This window comes from Aphis gossypii, chromosome X (genome assembly GCF_020184175.1).
Source record: "Aphis gossypii isolate Hap1 chromosome X, ASM2018417v2, whole genome shotgun sequence".
Taxonomy (NCBI): Eukaryota; Metazoa; Arthropoda; class Insecta; order Hemiptera; family Aphididae; genus Aphis; species Aphis gossypii.
The window spans coordinates 27,356,668-27,372,612 of NC_065533.1; the positions used below are offsets into that span (position 1 = coordinate 27,356,668).

The window sequence follows — 15,945 nt, forward strand, 5'->3', positions numbered from 1 at the left end:
AGTACCTTGGATCCAATAAAGTTGATAATAGAAAATCATTTAATATTTCCAAGTCTTTGAAGCGTTAATTTAATTCTTGTACTTGTAGCTTCTGCAGTTCAATGCCAATAGATGTTGTGATTTGAAAATTTCTTATTGAATCAATTACATAATTCATAAGTGGTAGAATAGTACCGATTACAGCTTATTAATCTCCAGAGATTTTTTAGGTTAAATCCTATAATGGATTATCTCTCTACTTGTTACTAAATTAGGTGTAAATTTGATTTTTTTATCAATATTGATAACATAATCCTGTAAAAGAATTAAAAATGTTTCCTTTATATGATAAAGACTATTCCACCTGGTTTTCATATCTTACACCGTTTTTAAATTTCACCTTCTGGTACACCTAAAAATTATTGTGTATAATATATAAATAAATTAAGTTACGAACCTTCATTTGCTTGATATTTCTTTAATTCATCAAGCATTAATATTGTTTTAAATAATATTAACAAGGAATCTTGTTTTCTTTATAGGTTCTTTTAGATTTAGGCAGTTATTTATGGAGTTGTTAGCAATAAAATGTATTGTGTGTGAGAAACGGAGTGACTATCACAATAATCTGATCTTTCCCATTGTAATAAATGTCTTTAAATTTGACTAATACTTTCTGATGTATGTGTTTTTTTAAGATCATGCACACTATATATATATATATATCATGTACACTGATAGGTACCTAATATTAAATTAAAAAAATTATAGCATTATAAATAATTAATAATATTAATATTGTTTATTAGTACTTAAATAATACCAGACACAAATTAATTGCCTTCCAAAAAATAAATTGCGGCACCAAGAGTTATCCAATCTAGGTAGTCCAAATATCAGATATTTATGTAAAACTCATATTATCTTTCAATTATTCATTAAACTTTTTACTTAATAATTATACTTAATGTCCAATTTATTTTTTATTGAATTTTTGGACTAAAATATATATAATTAGGGCTGGGATTTTAATGCAAATGCATATTTTTTTCTAGTGTTTCAAAACGTTATATCGTAAGTATAAAATGTGTTTTGGGCGATGCTGATTAATTTAAAGTAATTTTTATTTTGCATTATTGGTCAAAATTAACCTTAAATGCATTTTTAAGGCCTTTTTTTGAAGATTTTAGGGCATTTTCTTAGTTTTTAAAGCATTTTTCACAATTTGTTCATAAAATGAACGAAAATTGTTGCGATTAACAAGATATTTTCGGCAAACTGCCGACGCGTCATGGTACGATTTATAAATAATATAGCACGACAATCGATTATCGTCGATAACAATTTTATCATAACTAGGACTTTCCATTTAAATTATCGCAGTTATATACCTATTGGCTAATACGTACTAGCAAAAACAAGTTTAAATATTAAATATATTTTTTTTTTTTAATTATAATTTTATAATGAATGATTAAGAAAACAGAAATACAACAAAACAAAACAAGTAACAACGTACAATAACAAAAAATTAATTATAAAATTTTTTTTTAATTTTTTTATTAAGCTATAATAAATATAAATGCATTTTTGTATTGCAATTTTTGAGTTTTTTAAGTCATTTTTGCATTTTTTTAAGGGCATTTTTTAAGATTTTTTTAGGGCATTAAAATCCCAGCCCTATATATAATATACTTAATCCGTCAATGTAATACAGCTAAAGCTAAAAACGAAAACTATAAAGGTAAATAGATGATAATAAAATTAATTTTAAGTTTCACTAATCAGTAATCACTGTTAAGCAAGTCTCTAGTTGTCTAAATTCACTCAGCTACAATAATGTGGTTTTCTTCTTTACTTACACCAATTCATATATTGTACATTGTGAAATGTATGGAGTTTATCATGAATTTTATTGGCTTAATACATAATACAAAACTTAATACATAATGTTCTTGCCATTAGTTAATTTGTTAATAGTAAGCAATTTGTTTCTCACTTCAGTTTTAGTAGGTTAACTTTTACACGATACAATATGATAAGATTTGTCCACTTTTAGAGAAAACTTTTTCACTTGACACTGATGTAGCTTGAATAATTTTATATGACTTTTAAGCTGAACATAAAAATTAGAAATTCTAAATCTATAATTTGTTGTATTATTTGTAAGTAAGGTAAAGATAACACATGTAGATACAACATCCTTTTAAAGTACTTAAACTCATACACATAAAATTTTAAATACTTCAAACATGTTTCAATTAAATCATCAATAACACAATTGAATATAATAATAGTATATTATAGTAGCAATATGGCAATACATAAAAAACACCTTACCTTAATTCATTATTACACAACTTTTATAACAATATAAAAGATACCTATCATGAGTATTATCATTGAGTACACAATGAAGTACTATATATTATATACATATAAAAACTTATAGTTTGATACATACACTTATATTAGTACAAAAAATGAAAAGATGTATTTAATTATAAACATAATATACACAATAAAACTTATTTTAATATCACAGTAATATAAAAAAAATAAAAATAAAAATGGAAAAATTAATATACCATTGAATAATCAAAACAATTAATATTGAATAAAAGACAGTAAATTAATAATGAAACATCAACTATATACCGTAATACATATATTTTTTTTAGAGAAAGAATATTAATTGTACACAATATTATACTTAATTGTATCTTAACATATTATTATGAATATTAAATAATTTCAGTCAAATTCAAAATATTAAAAGAAACAATAATTATAAATTTATTGACTGCTATCTACAATACTTAAAATAACAGTAGAACTATTTAATGAGTACAGTAGAACCTTGATTAACAGTCAGTCTAGGGACCAGAGCTGTGACGGATAATCGAAAAGACGGTTAAGCGAGCAACAAACATTTTTTTAACATACGTACATATTTTTTATTATTTTTTTAATAATTATAACATGCATATTGATATAGTAAGGAACTATTACTTATTGTTATTATTTTTTATTATTTACAATTAACATACATACTTGCATACGCGAAGTAATAAGATTTTACTACAACACACAAGTAGTCAGTGCAAGTGTGACCTGACGGTTAACCGAGAAAGACAGTTAATCGGGGGATGGATAATCAAGGTTCTACTGTAATTTCATTTCTTTTTGAATTTAAAATCATCATTTTTGTTGTTTTTTCTAATCCTTTATCATTGACAATACACTTGCGTGTAAATCTATCCATAGGACACCCATGTTTACGAGCATATTCTAAACAATCTAAATGTCTATTACTGTAAGATGCTTTACATACACTTTCATCCCATGGCAATCCTTTTTCATTAGCGTATCTTAAGCAGTTAAGATTTCCCCTGGCTGCGGCAACATAGGTTACAACGTTTCTCGATGGACAATTATTATCAGGAGCATACTTCAAACAGTGAAAATGTCCGTTTTCTGCTGCATCGTAACTGGTAAAATAATCCCATAAACACCATGTTCATGAGCATATTTTAAACATTCTAGATGACCATTTTTGGCTGCTACTCTACATGTCCGGCTGTCCCAAGAACATTGCATCTGACGAGCAAATATCAAGCAATCCAAATGTCCATATTTTGAGGCAGTGGTGCATAACACTGTAGTTGTATTTCTTACACTTTTCTTCCTCTTGGTTATTTGAATAAGATAATCACAACAACTTTCAATATTGATTTTGGGAACATTATTGGGAACAGTGTTAGACCAGTGTTTATCTCTTTGATCGCAGGCATGATACGCCAATTTCTTTAGTGTAAACATGATAATATGTTTTAACTAATAATTTAATAAGCAATTATTTGTTTAAGAGATATATTATATCAAATAGAGAATTATAAAATGTTTAGATTTATAAATTATCAACAGAAATTTGCAAGTTTTTATTCCCTAAAAAACTGCATATTCACCATATATTATCCGATTTATGTATTACAGTACCACAACAAATGTATAATCTGAAAAAAAATTTAAAAAAAACTGTAATTCATTATTCATTCATTATAACAAATACATAATGAGTGTATATTCTTAAAAAATAAATCCAAATTTAATTATTGTCAATTTTTTAATGCATAAATGAACACCAAGTACTAAGTTCTAAGTTATTAGATATACCATGTATTCCAATGAAAATTAAGCTTTGTGTATGATAACAGATAATTTTAATCTTATAATATAAAATTAATTCTGCTGGACCCAGATTGTTCATGTTGTATTTATATAACATAAATTTTGTTACCGTTTTACACTTATGTTAATTCTTCTAAAATAGGTAATAGAAATAATCTTGGAAATAATTTAAATAGTATTCACATTTATTTATTTATATTTTGTATTTTATAAAATGTATACACTTTTATTTAGTTGTTATGCTTAGTTTGCTGTCATTTTTTCATATTATTTTTATGGTAACAAATAATGTCATCATGTTCCTTAAATACTTTGTTTGTTAAAAAATAAAAAAAAATATTCAATCAATAAATAAGCTATGTAATGAATTAAAATCAAACATTATTTTTATAGATTTTGAAAACGGTTTAATAAATGCTTTTATATATATATTACAATGGCTTGTCATTAACATAAAATTGGCCTAAATTCTGACTTGAGCTCGCAGCTGGTAATAAAAAAAGGAACCAGAAATTATTAAAGAGGTTTGATATATTTAAATCCAGTAGATGTTGAAAAACTGTCAAAGTTTAAACTTGAACTATGTTAAATCAATAGATGAACACCTGAATAAATTTTATGATTATTTAAAAAAATATTCATATTGACAAAATCAATTTTTCTACCTAAAACTATGTCTGGATCGTCAAGCTAGACAAGTCGCTGTGTTCTAATAGTACAAAATGGTAAGTGTAAATGATCTTTAGTCGCTTGCTGAAATACTGTATTGCTTATGTGCATTACATTGATTAAGTTATTGTATTATTGATTTTGTATTATATTAATTTGTTCATTTAGAATAAATTAACTTCCTGTGCATCCTATGTAGAGTATATTTTTAATACACAATAACATTAGACTTTGGTTGATATCGCTACCAATCGATTATACCAATAAAATGGAAATTGAACCCAAGTATATGAATAGATGTATAAGTATCTACAGATGTTGTATTTTCTGTATTCAATCCTATGTCACAGTTTAATTAATATTACATAGTACAAATAACTAAAGCACATGGCAATTGATAGTATTGTATAGGACTAGTTTAAGGTTTCAATCAAGTGGTTGAAATCAATTACCTATTGAACTATTAAAAAAAATTTCTGGAAAATAGTAATTTAGAGGTCCTAACAAGGTGAAAATCAGTCAATAAACATGACATTAAAAACCAAATCATTTGGGCATTTTCGTACAGCTAATCAATAAGTAAAAAACATTGTACATACCTTTTTTTAAAAAATTATATGGGTTATAGAATGAGAACGTTTCTATCATTAATACATATAATAATCTAACGTATTGTAAAACGCAACAAATCCAGAATTAAATTATGAATATTAAACTATAAATATTTAATTAATACGTATGCGATTTTAGCGTTGATTTTTGACTGATAACTGGAGAATGCCGAATGGTGATATAAAGATAAATGTTAATAGACAATAGTATGAAGATTTGGAGAGACAGTGTTTCCAGATTAAACATGTTGAATGTCCAGACAATTATCATAAACTGTTGGTATTAGTACCTAACCTTAGGTAGGTTTGTATAATATTTTTAATATTACTATAAAATATTTATTTTTTCTATTTGTAATATAGGTGTTAATGTGTAAAATGAAACCTTTATATACGTCTCCCAATACAAAAGGGGAGGTTTATTAACCAAAACAAATTACCTAATTACAATTACCTTTTGGCGCAAGCAGTTATTATCAATTTCATCTGGTTTTAAATTCGCTCAGCCCACTGAGATAGATGGGATCAAATACTATGTACGATATTACAGGACACTCAGTACTAAACTACTAAAATGGTGGCGAACAAATTATTATCATTTCCCCCCGAGATTGTTATAATGGTTGCCTATTTTACTCCTTAATCTAGTAGAAGTTCCCGTTTTTTTTGACTATCTATTAATTATAATTTATTACTATATTATTATAATATATAATATTGTTTATTATTCATCATAAATATGTAAATATGACTATAATTGTTGTATGTTAAAATACTAAATATAGTATTTAGTCCATAATATCGGAAATACTTACAATAGTGTTAATTCTTATAATAGTATTGTAGTAATAAATGATAAAATAGTGAATTACACAGTAATAATAGTATCCAAAAAAGTCTGTGCAGTATCTAACTGTAAAGTTTATGGTATGACATCACCTTCTACGATTTCATTTCAGAAATTCCCGAAAGATTTAAACATGTAGGTATATTATGCACCTAAATAATCTAGTTATTTATTAAGTTGTATGTATAAAAAAATAACTATAATAATTTTTGCTGACCTAATTATAATTTATAGTTGTCAAAAATGGATAGAATTGGCCCAAAACAAAAAAAAAATAGTAAATTATTAGAAACATGTGGACCCTTAGATTTTGACAAAAAGTTATTCGATTTGTTCGATTCACTTTACAAAGGATGATTATATAGCCATTAGCCAATGCAGGCAGACCTATGTTAGTAGAATACAAATTCCCTATATATTCTAACAATAAATCTATTGACAAGAACTTATTGTGTATAATTAAGAACTTAATTATTAAGTATGTACTTTAGGTTAAGATATGGATCAGTACCATCAATTAATTTACCATCAACTGCATTTCTTAAAAGTACGATAATAAGTTATTGTAATAACGATTTTGAACTTAATTTATGACATCTAGACAGACAATTCATGCCAAAATGAATACATTTTCCAGGCCCATCATTAAAGACTGTGTCAAAATTTAAAAAAACTCCAACAAAATGCAGTCCAATGCATATGTTAAAAAAATTTGATCTTGATAATACACACATTGGTATAAAAGAATATGAAAGCTGTAGTTTACTTTATCCTCATGCCAAAACATTGGAGTTTACTAAACATGTTTCTGCACTCTTTCATGCAAACATTGAAAACTTTCTTCTAAATAAAAAATGTAATTTAAAAAAGGATCTTAAACTAATAATAACCCATGTCTGTAAAAGGTACTCACTAAGTATATGCAAAGACTGCAATACACATTTTTAAACATAAGTATTAATTGCTACGTGGAGAAGTGCAATGATTTATTCAACCAGTATAAATGTTCAAAAAATAAAAAGTTGAAAAAAGTAGTTCATGTTTGAGTACAATTATTATTATTTATTTGTTTTAACTTTTAAGCACTTATGTTAGAATTTCACATTTTAATTTGTATTGTATAATTATTATGAAAAAATAAAATAATATTATGTTTTGAATCACAATTATTATGTTAGTTATACTTCATTAAACTATAATTGTATATAAATTGTATAAATTAATATCACAGAATATATAAAATTAAACGTAGTAGTAAATAGTCATTACCTTATTTTCTTACCATGATTATATATGATAATTTAATGATGCGTAAAGAGATCAAATTTAACAATAAATTAAAATCACACCTAACCTATAGATAAATCTATTGTAATTAAAACAAATAATAATAACACATAGGTATTTTATAATAGTATATTTATTATTTATATAAATGTACAAAATAATTGTATTTACATATTTAAAAAAAATATATTAATATTAAATTTTAATTAAATTTTTATAATTTTTATTTTTTATTTTTAATATTAATATTTTAAAATATTAAAAAAAATTACTTTTGAAGTACTACGCAGATCTTGACAAAACTGTATTTTCCTAAAAGAACCCCATGCCAGTTGGCAGTTTCGCATAATAATATTTTAACTGCTCAAGAGAATTTTTCAGTTTCGAGTAGCGTTGAATTTGTGACTTGTACGTTTTTGAGCCTTCTATATAAAAGTCAACGAAGGTTTTTATAATGACTTATAGCAACTTCAAAATCGGCATAAATTTTAAAACATCGCCCATACGCATAGTGAATATTTAAATAATAATTTAAAATAGTTATGTCAACTCCCCTAGATGGCAGGTCGGTCTTGCCGACGCGGGACCGTCCCCTACCATTTAAGAATGATGATGGGTCGAGCGAGGCTACCGAGTAGCGTTGTCTTGGTGGACAGCGGCCAGCGTCCAGCAGACAGGAGTGTGTCGTGGCGTAGAGTGAGTTAATGAGTAACTTGTGTGTAGTACTGTAGTCTCACTGTCTCAGTAGTCTACTTAGTACTTGTGCAGTGAGTTGTGCTACGCGTTTTCTTTGTGTTATTATTTTAATGTGTTTGTTAAAGTTATTGTAATAAACGAAGTGTTATAGATTAAATCGTTTTTATAATTTATTCATGCTATGTTGACGAATAGTTAACACCTATTAAAATATTAATTAATAATTTAAAATCGTCTTAATTATTAAATAAATACGTATACGATTAGTAGGTACACCGTACACAATTAATGATTATTAAATAATGATAACAAATCCGGACGTGATAAAAAAGCATGATTTTGCGCATCTGCTCACTGAATGTCCGTGAATGCATTATATTCACGGTGTCCGTGACTTTAGCCACAGCGTTTATTAAATCTTTAAATAATAAACAAATGTTTGAATAGGTTATAGAAATCAGTAAGAGAATTATAGAAACATTTTATAAATTACAAATTATTTATTTGTATGATTAATATACTTTTATTAACGTTATTTGTGTAACACCGTTGTTGATGTATGATCGAAATGCCCACCTATTAAAATATACGTGTGAGCATACAAATTCATATTCAGCGGTACTAACAAACATCATTATTGAATGTTAAAGCATAATAATAAAATATCAAGGTAATAATATGGTAAAGTAAATAAGGCGATTAGTGACGTGAGAGCATAGACCACGGACTAAGATAGAATGGACTGATATCGAATGTCTTATCAGTGTGACACAAATGTTTCTCTAGACAAGGTACCAGAGTACACTACATTCAGCGCCATCTATGGAAAAATATTATAGTGTATTATAATAACCTATATGGGACCACTATTTACTTTTCTATCGTATATTATTATCACTAGATAGCGTTGAACATAGTGTACTTGTGATAGATGTGCAGTGTAGCGGGGCAGAAACATTTGGGGATCAGACCCCACCACCTCGCCGTCCCTACCGTTACCAGTCCATTCTATCTTAGTCCGTGGCATAGACTTATGCAAGTCTATAAGTCAATGTTCGTACCATGATAGAAATAATTATCATATTATATTATCAATTATGGGTCGTACAACATGTACAACACTTTTGTTATATTTTTGCATAAGGTCGCCGAGTGACCTGTATACTTGGAGTATTATTGAACTTTAGAGCATTATGGATTATATAGAAATCGTTATCATCAACTATTATACAATTACAATATGCTAATGAATAATGATAACTATTGTAGTTTATAGCATGGTTACAGTACCTTTAAAAGTGCAATAGTTTTCAATATTTTTAACTATGCGGTACACTTCATCTATACAATTTTTGTGACATACCAACCCATATAAATATGATAATCAATAAAATACATAAAAAAAACCTTAATTTAATTCATTATTACACAACTTTTATAACCATATAAAAGATACCTATCATGAGTATTATCATTGAGTATACAATATAGTACTATATATTATATAGATATAAAAACTTATAGTTTGATACATACACTTATATTAGTACAAAAAATGAAAAAATGTATTTAATTATAAACATAATATGCACAATAAAACTTATTTTAATATCATAGTAATATTAAAAAAAATAAAAATAAAAATGGAAAAATTAATATAACATTGAATAATCAAAACAAATATTGAATAAAAGACAGTAAATTAATAATGAAATATCAACTATATACCGTAATACATATATTTTTTTTAGAGAAAGAATATTAATTTTACACAGTATTATACTTATTTGTATCTTAACATATTATTATGAATATTAAATAATTTCAGTCAAATCCAAAATATTAAAAGAAACAATAATTATAAATTTATTGACTGCTATCTACAATACTTAAAATAACAGTAGAACTATTATGAGTAATTTCATTTCTTTAATTATAACATGCATATTGATATAGTAAGGCAGCGGTTCTCAAACTGTGGTACGCATACCACTAGTGTTACATGGCAAGCTCATAGGTGGTACGCGAAGAAAATCTCCCTTTATAAAAAATATAAACATATTAATTATTAGTAATCAAAAAAAAAGCAAAAATATGGTCAGGTGGTAAGTAAAAATTTTCAAGCTGTGTAGGTGGTACGCGAATACAAAAAGGTTGAGAACCGCTGTAGTAAGGAACTATTACTTATTGGTACATTATTGTTATTATTTTTTATTATTTACAATTAACATACATACTTGCATACGCGAAGTAATAAGATTTTACTACAACACACAAGTAGTCAGTGCAAGTGTGGCCTGACGGTTAACCGAGAAAGACAGTTAATCGGGGGACGGATAATCAAGGTTCTACTGTAATTTCATTTCTTTTTGAATTTAAAATCATCATTTTTGTTGTTTTTTCTAATCCTTTATCATTGACAATACACTTGCGTGTAAATCTATCCATAGGACACCCATGTTTACGAGCATATTCTAAACAATCTAAATGTTTATTACTGTAAGATGCTTTACATACACTTTCATCCCATGGCAATCCTTTTTCGTGAACATATTTTAAACAGTTAAGGTGTCCTCCCGAGGCAGCAAAAAAGGCTATTGCATTATACGATGGACCTCTTTTTTCATGAGCGTATCTTAAGCAGTTAAGATTTCCCCTGGCTGCGGCAACATAGGTTACAACGTTTCTCGATGGACAATTATTATCAGGAGCATACTTCAAACAGTGAAAATGTCCATTTTCTGCTGCATCGTAACTGGTAAAATAATCCCATAAACAACCATGTTCATGAGCATATTTTAAACATTCTAGATGACCATTTTTGGCTGCTACTCTACATGTCCGGCTGTCCCAAGAACATTGCATCTGATGAGCAAATATTAAGCAATCCAAATGTCCATATTTTGAGGCAGTGGTGCATAACACAGTAGTTGTATTTCTTACACTTTTCTTCCCCTTGGTTATTTGAATAAGATAATCACAACAAATTTCAATATTGATTTTGGGAACATTATTGGGAACAGTGTTATACCAGTGTTTATCTCTTTGATCGCAGGCATGATACGCCAATTTCTTTAGTGTAAACATGATAATATGTTTTAACTAATAATTTAATAAGCAATTATTTGTTTAAGAGATATATTATATCAAATAGAGAATTATAAAATGTTTAGATTTATAAATTATCAACAGAAATTTGCAAATTTTTATTCCCTAAAAAACTGCATGTTCACCATATATTATCCGATTTATGTATTACAGTACCACAACAAATGTATAATCTGAAAAAAAATTTAAAAAAAACTGTAATTCATTATTCATTCATTATAACAAATACATAATGAGTGTATATTCTTAAAAATAAATCCAAATTTAATTATTGTCAATTTTTTAATGCATAAATGAACACCAAGTACTAAGTTCTAAGTTATTAGATATACCATGTATTCCAATGAAAATTAAGCTTTGTGTATGATAACAGATAATTTTAATCTAATAATATAAAATTAATTCTGCTGGACCCAGATTGTTCATGTTGTATTTATATAACATAAATTTTGTTACCGTTTTACACTTATGTTAATTCTTCTAAAATAGGTAATAGAAATAATCTTGGAAATAATTTAAATAGTATTCACATTTATTTATTTATATTTTGTATTTTATAAAATGTATACACTTTCATTTAGTTTTCATGCTTAGTTTGCTGTCATCTTTTCATATTATTTTTATGGTAACAAATAATGTCATCATGTTCCTTAAATACTTTGTTTGTTAACAAATAAAAAAAATATTCAATCAATAAATAAGCTATGTAATGAATTCAAATCAAATATTATTTTTATAGATTTTGAAAACGGTTTAATAAATGCTTATATATATATTACAATGGCTTGTCATTAACATAAAATTGGCCTAAATTCTGACTTGAGCTCGCAGCTGGTAATAAAAAACGGACCAGAAATTATTAAAGAGGTTTGATATATTTAAATCCAGTAGATGTTGAAAAACTGTCAAAGTTTAGACTTGAATTATGTTAAATCAATAAATGAATACCTGAATAAATTTATGATTATTTAAAAAAATGGGCATATTGACAAAATCAATTTTTCTACCTAAAACTATGTCTGGGTCGTCAAGCTAGACAAGTCGCTGTGTTCTAATAGTACAAAATGGTAAGTGTACATGATCTTTAGTCGCTTGCTGAAATACTGTATTGCTTATGTGCATTACATTGATTAAGTTATTGTATTATATTAATTTGTTCATTTAGAATAAATTAACTTCCTGTGCATCCTATGTAGAGTATATTTTTAATACACAATAACATTAGACTTTGGTTGATATCGCTACCAATCGATTATACCAATAAAATGGAAATTGAACCCAAGTATATGAATAGATGTATAAGTATCTACAGATGTTGTATTTTCTGTATTCAATCCTATGTCACAGTTTAATTAATATTACATAGTACAAATAACTAAAGCACATGGCAATTGATAGTATTGTATAGGACTAGTTTAAGGTTTCAATCAAGTGGTTGAAATCAATTACCTATTGAACTATTAAAAAAAATTCTGGAAAATAGTAATTTAGAGGTCCTAACAAGGTGAGAATCAGTCAATAAACATGACATTAAAAACCAAATCATTTGGGCATTTTCGTACAGCTAATCAATAAGTAAAAAACATTGTACATACCTTTTTTTAAAAAATTATATGGGTTATAGAATGAGAACGTTTCTATCATTAATACATATAATAATCTAACGTATTGTAAAACGCAACAAATCCAGAATTAAATTATGAATATTAAACTATAAATATTTAATTAATACGTATGCCCGTATGCGATTTTAGCGTTGATTTTTGACTGATAACTGGAGAATGCCGAATGGTGATATTATAAAGATTAATGTTAATAGACAATAGTATGAAGATTTGGAGAGACAGTGTTTCCAGATTAAACATGTTGAATGTCCATACAATTATCATAAACTGTTGGTATTTGTTCGTTTCGCAAAGAATTTTTCATCAATAATTATCATGTTTTGATTTTCGCAATTCTTTGACCAATAACCACGTCTGATTAAAAGTATGATATAATATAAATAATATATACATAATATAATTCCGTAAAAGAAACAATAATTATAAATTTATTGACTGCTATCTACAATACTTAAAATAACAGTAGAACTATTATGAGTAATTTCATTTCTTTGAATTTAAAATCATCATTTTTGTTGTTTTTTCTAATCATTTATCATTGACAATACGCTTGCGTGTAAATCTATCCATAGGACACCCATGTTTACGAGCATATTCTAAACAATCTAAATGTTTATTACTGTAAGATGCATTACATACATTTTCATCCCTTGGCAATCCTTTTTCGTGAATGTATTTTAAACAGTTAAGGTGTCCTCCCGAGGCAGCAAAAAAGGCTATTACATTATACGATGGACCTCTTTTTTCATGAGCGTATCTTAAGCAGTTAAGATTTCCCCTATCTGCGGCAACATAGGTTACAACGTTTCTCGATGGACAATTATTATCAGGAGCATACTTCAAACAGTGAAAATGTCCGTTTTCTGCTGCATTGTAACTGGTAAAATAATCCCATAAACAACCATGTTCATGAGCATATTTTAAACATTCCAGATGGCCATTTTTGGCTGCTACTCTACATGTCCGGCTGTGCCAAGAACATTGCATCTGACGAGCAAATATCAAGCAATCCAAATGTCCATATTTTGAGGCAGTGGTGCATAATACAGTAGTTGTATTTCTTACATTTTTCTTTCCTTGGTTATTTGAATAAAATAATCACAACAACTTTCAATATTTATTTTGGGAACAGTGTTATACTAGTGTTTATCTCTTTGATCGCAAGCATGATACGCTAATTTCTTTAGTGTAATCATGATATGTTTTAAGTATTTATTTTGTAAACAATTATGTATTGTAATGATAGAAAAAGGATTACTTAGTTAATGGTAGGAGATTACATATTTCTAAATTCATTATTTATTAATTAACCATAACTTAGTTAATAAATATTAGTATATTACCTCTCTGATTTCCGTGTCGACTTGTTCGTTGAAACCGTGGCTTGCATCTGATATGTGAAATGAGGTGACCGATTTATAAAAAGACTTTTTTCTTTGAATCACTATTTGTTAATTTTATTTAACCCTTTTTTTACACACATTAATATATATATATATATTAAATTATTATTAAAAACGTTAATAATTAATTAACTATGTCTTAGTGTCCAGACGATCTGCGTAGTCTCTTACCGTCCGTACAATGACACAATGATAACGCAATTGGCCACCTGAATGGCAGACTGGAGTTCTTATTATATGATATATCAATGTGTGTGTGTATGTGTGTGTACAAAATCTTAATGACTAATAATTATTATAATTATTTTCTTATATACTTTAAATTTAAAAAAGATATGATGGCTTAAACGCACATCATTACATTTACACTAGCCTTTTTGTGATGCGTCCTCGCATCAAAAGTTAATGATAACATATCATTTTAAACCATTAAAGCATGAAAGTTAAACAATGAAAATTATAGAATTAGATACATAATGTTTTTTTTTTTTAAAAGGTTCACTCGGTTGAGACTTGAGTTGATTATATTTCTTGGCATTTATATGGATTATGCATATGACTGTGTAATTGGATTTCAAACTTTTCAACTTGTTTATATAGATAATTTTCTGATGTTTGGATATTATATGGTTTTTTGTTTTGAATATATGATTGATTTGTTGATTCTGCCTTGTGAATTGTGATTTTGATTTAAAATTAATAGTGGTTGATCTTGTTGTTTATGCTGTTTTTGTTGTTGTTCTTCTTTCCTTGCGTTGTGCATAATGAAGTGAGTGACGCTTGTAAATATTCCTGCTATTAGTTTTATGCTTAAACCGAATGTTTTGGAGTATTTCAGAGTACCGAGCACTACCTAATTCAAGTATTTCTTTGAAGAATCCATTGTCAACCATTTGAGCATCTTCTAAAAGTGAACATCTACTTATAAAGTAGTTTATTATTATTGAGCATGTTTTATAGGGTGTTAGATAGGTATCTGTTTTTTGTAGGAGTTGAATTCTTTGAATTAATTGGGTGTGGATTTCTGATGGTGGTTCGCATGGTTCCACAAAGAGACTAGGTATTAAATGATTTTATATTGATTTTTGGTCCATTACAGTCATATGCGATAAAAACATGTGCCATGTGTAATTGCAATAGTAATAGTAGATGTGTGAACTTCATTTTGCTTTTGTTTAATGTTGAATGTGAAATTCTGTTTTACAATTTATAAATGTATAAAGTAGAATACAATGGTTTCTAAAACGTATATAATATAATATAGATAGTTTTAATACTAATAAATAATTATATATAATTTATGTTACGTGCTATAATTGTGTAAATTGTTATTGAGTTAAAATTAAAGTTTTTCTTTTTTTTTGTTATACTTTTATAACTTATAAGGAGTATTATGTTTTTTTGTGATTTTCATATACTTTATAATATTTATTATCCTACTATGTTAGTTATCGTATTTGTTGTTTTTCTCCTTTTTTTTTTTTTTTTTTTAAATTTCAATGACCATAATATTAATTATTAATTATTAT

At 26.8% G+C, this 15,945-nt stretch overlaps 1 protein-coding gene across 1 annotated transcript; it reads right to left on the minus strand.

Annotated features, from left to right (window-relative positions):
* Window positions 1-2,586: 2,586 nt before the first annotated feature.
* Window positions 2,587-14,055, minus strand: LOC114130115 (uncharacterized). The gene is given in 4 exon segments (XM_050207143.1): window positions 2,587-3,495; window positions 3,498-3,816; window positions 10,633-11,382; window positions 13,557-14,055. Coding segments are annotated over 4 exon segments (1,872 nt in total). The 5' UTR covers window positions 14,001-14,055; the 3' UTR covers window positions 2,587-3,136.
* Window positions 14,056-15,945: the final 1,890 nt, after the last annotated feature.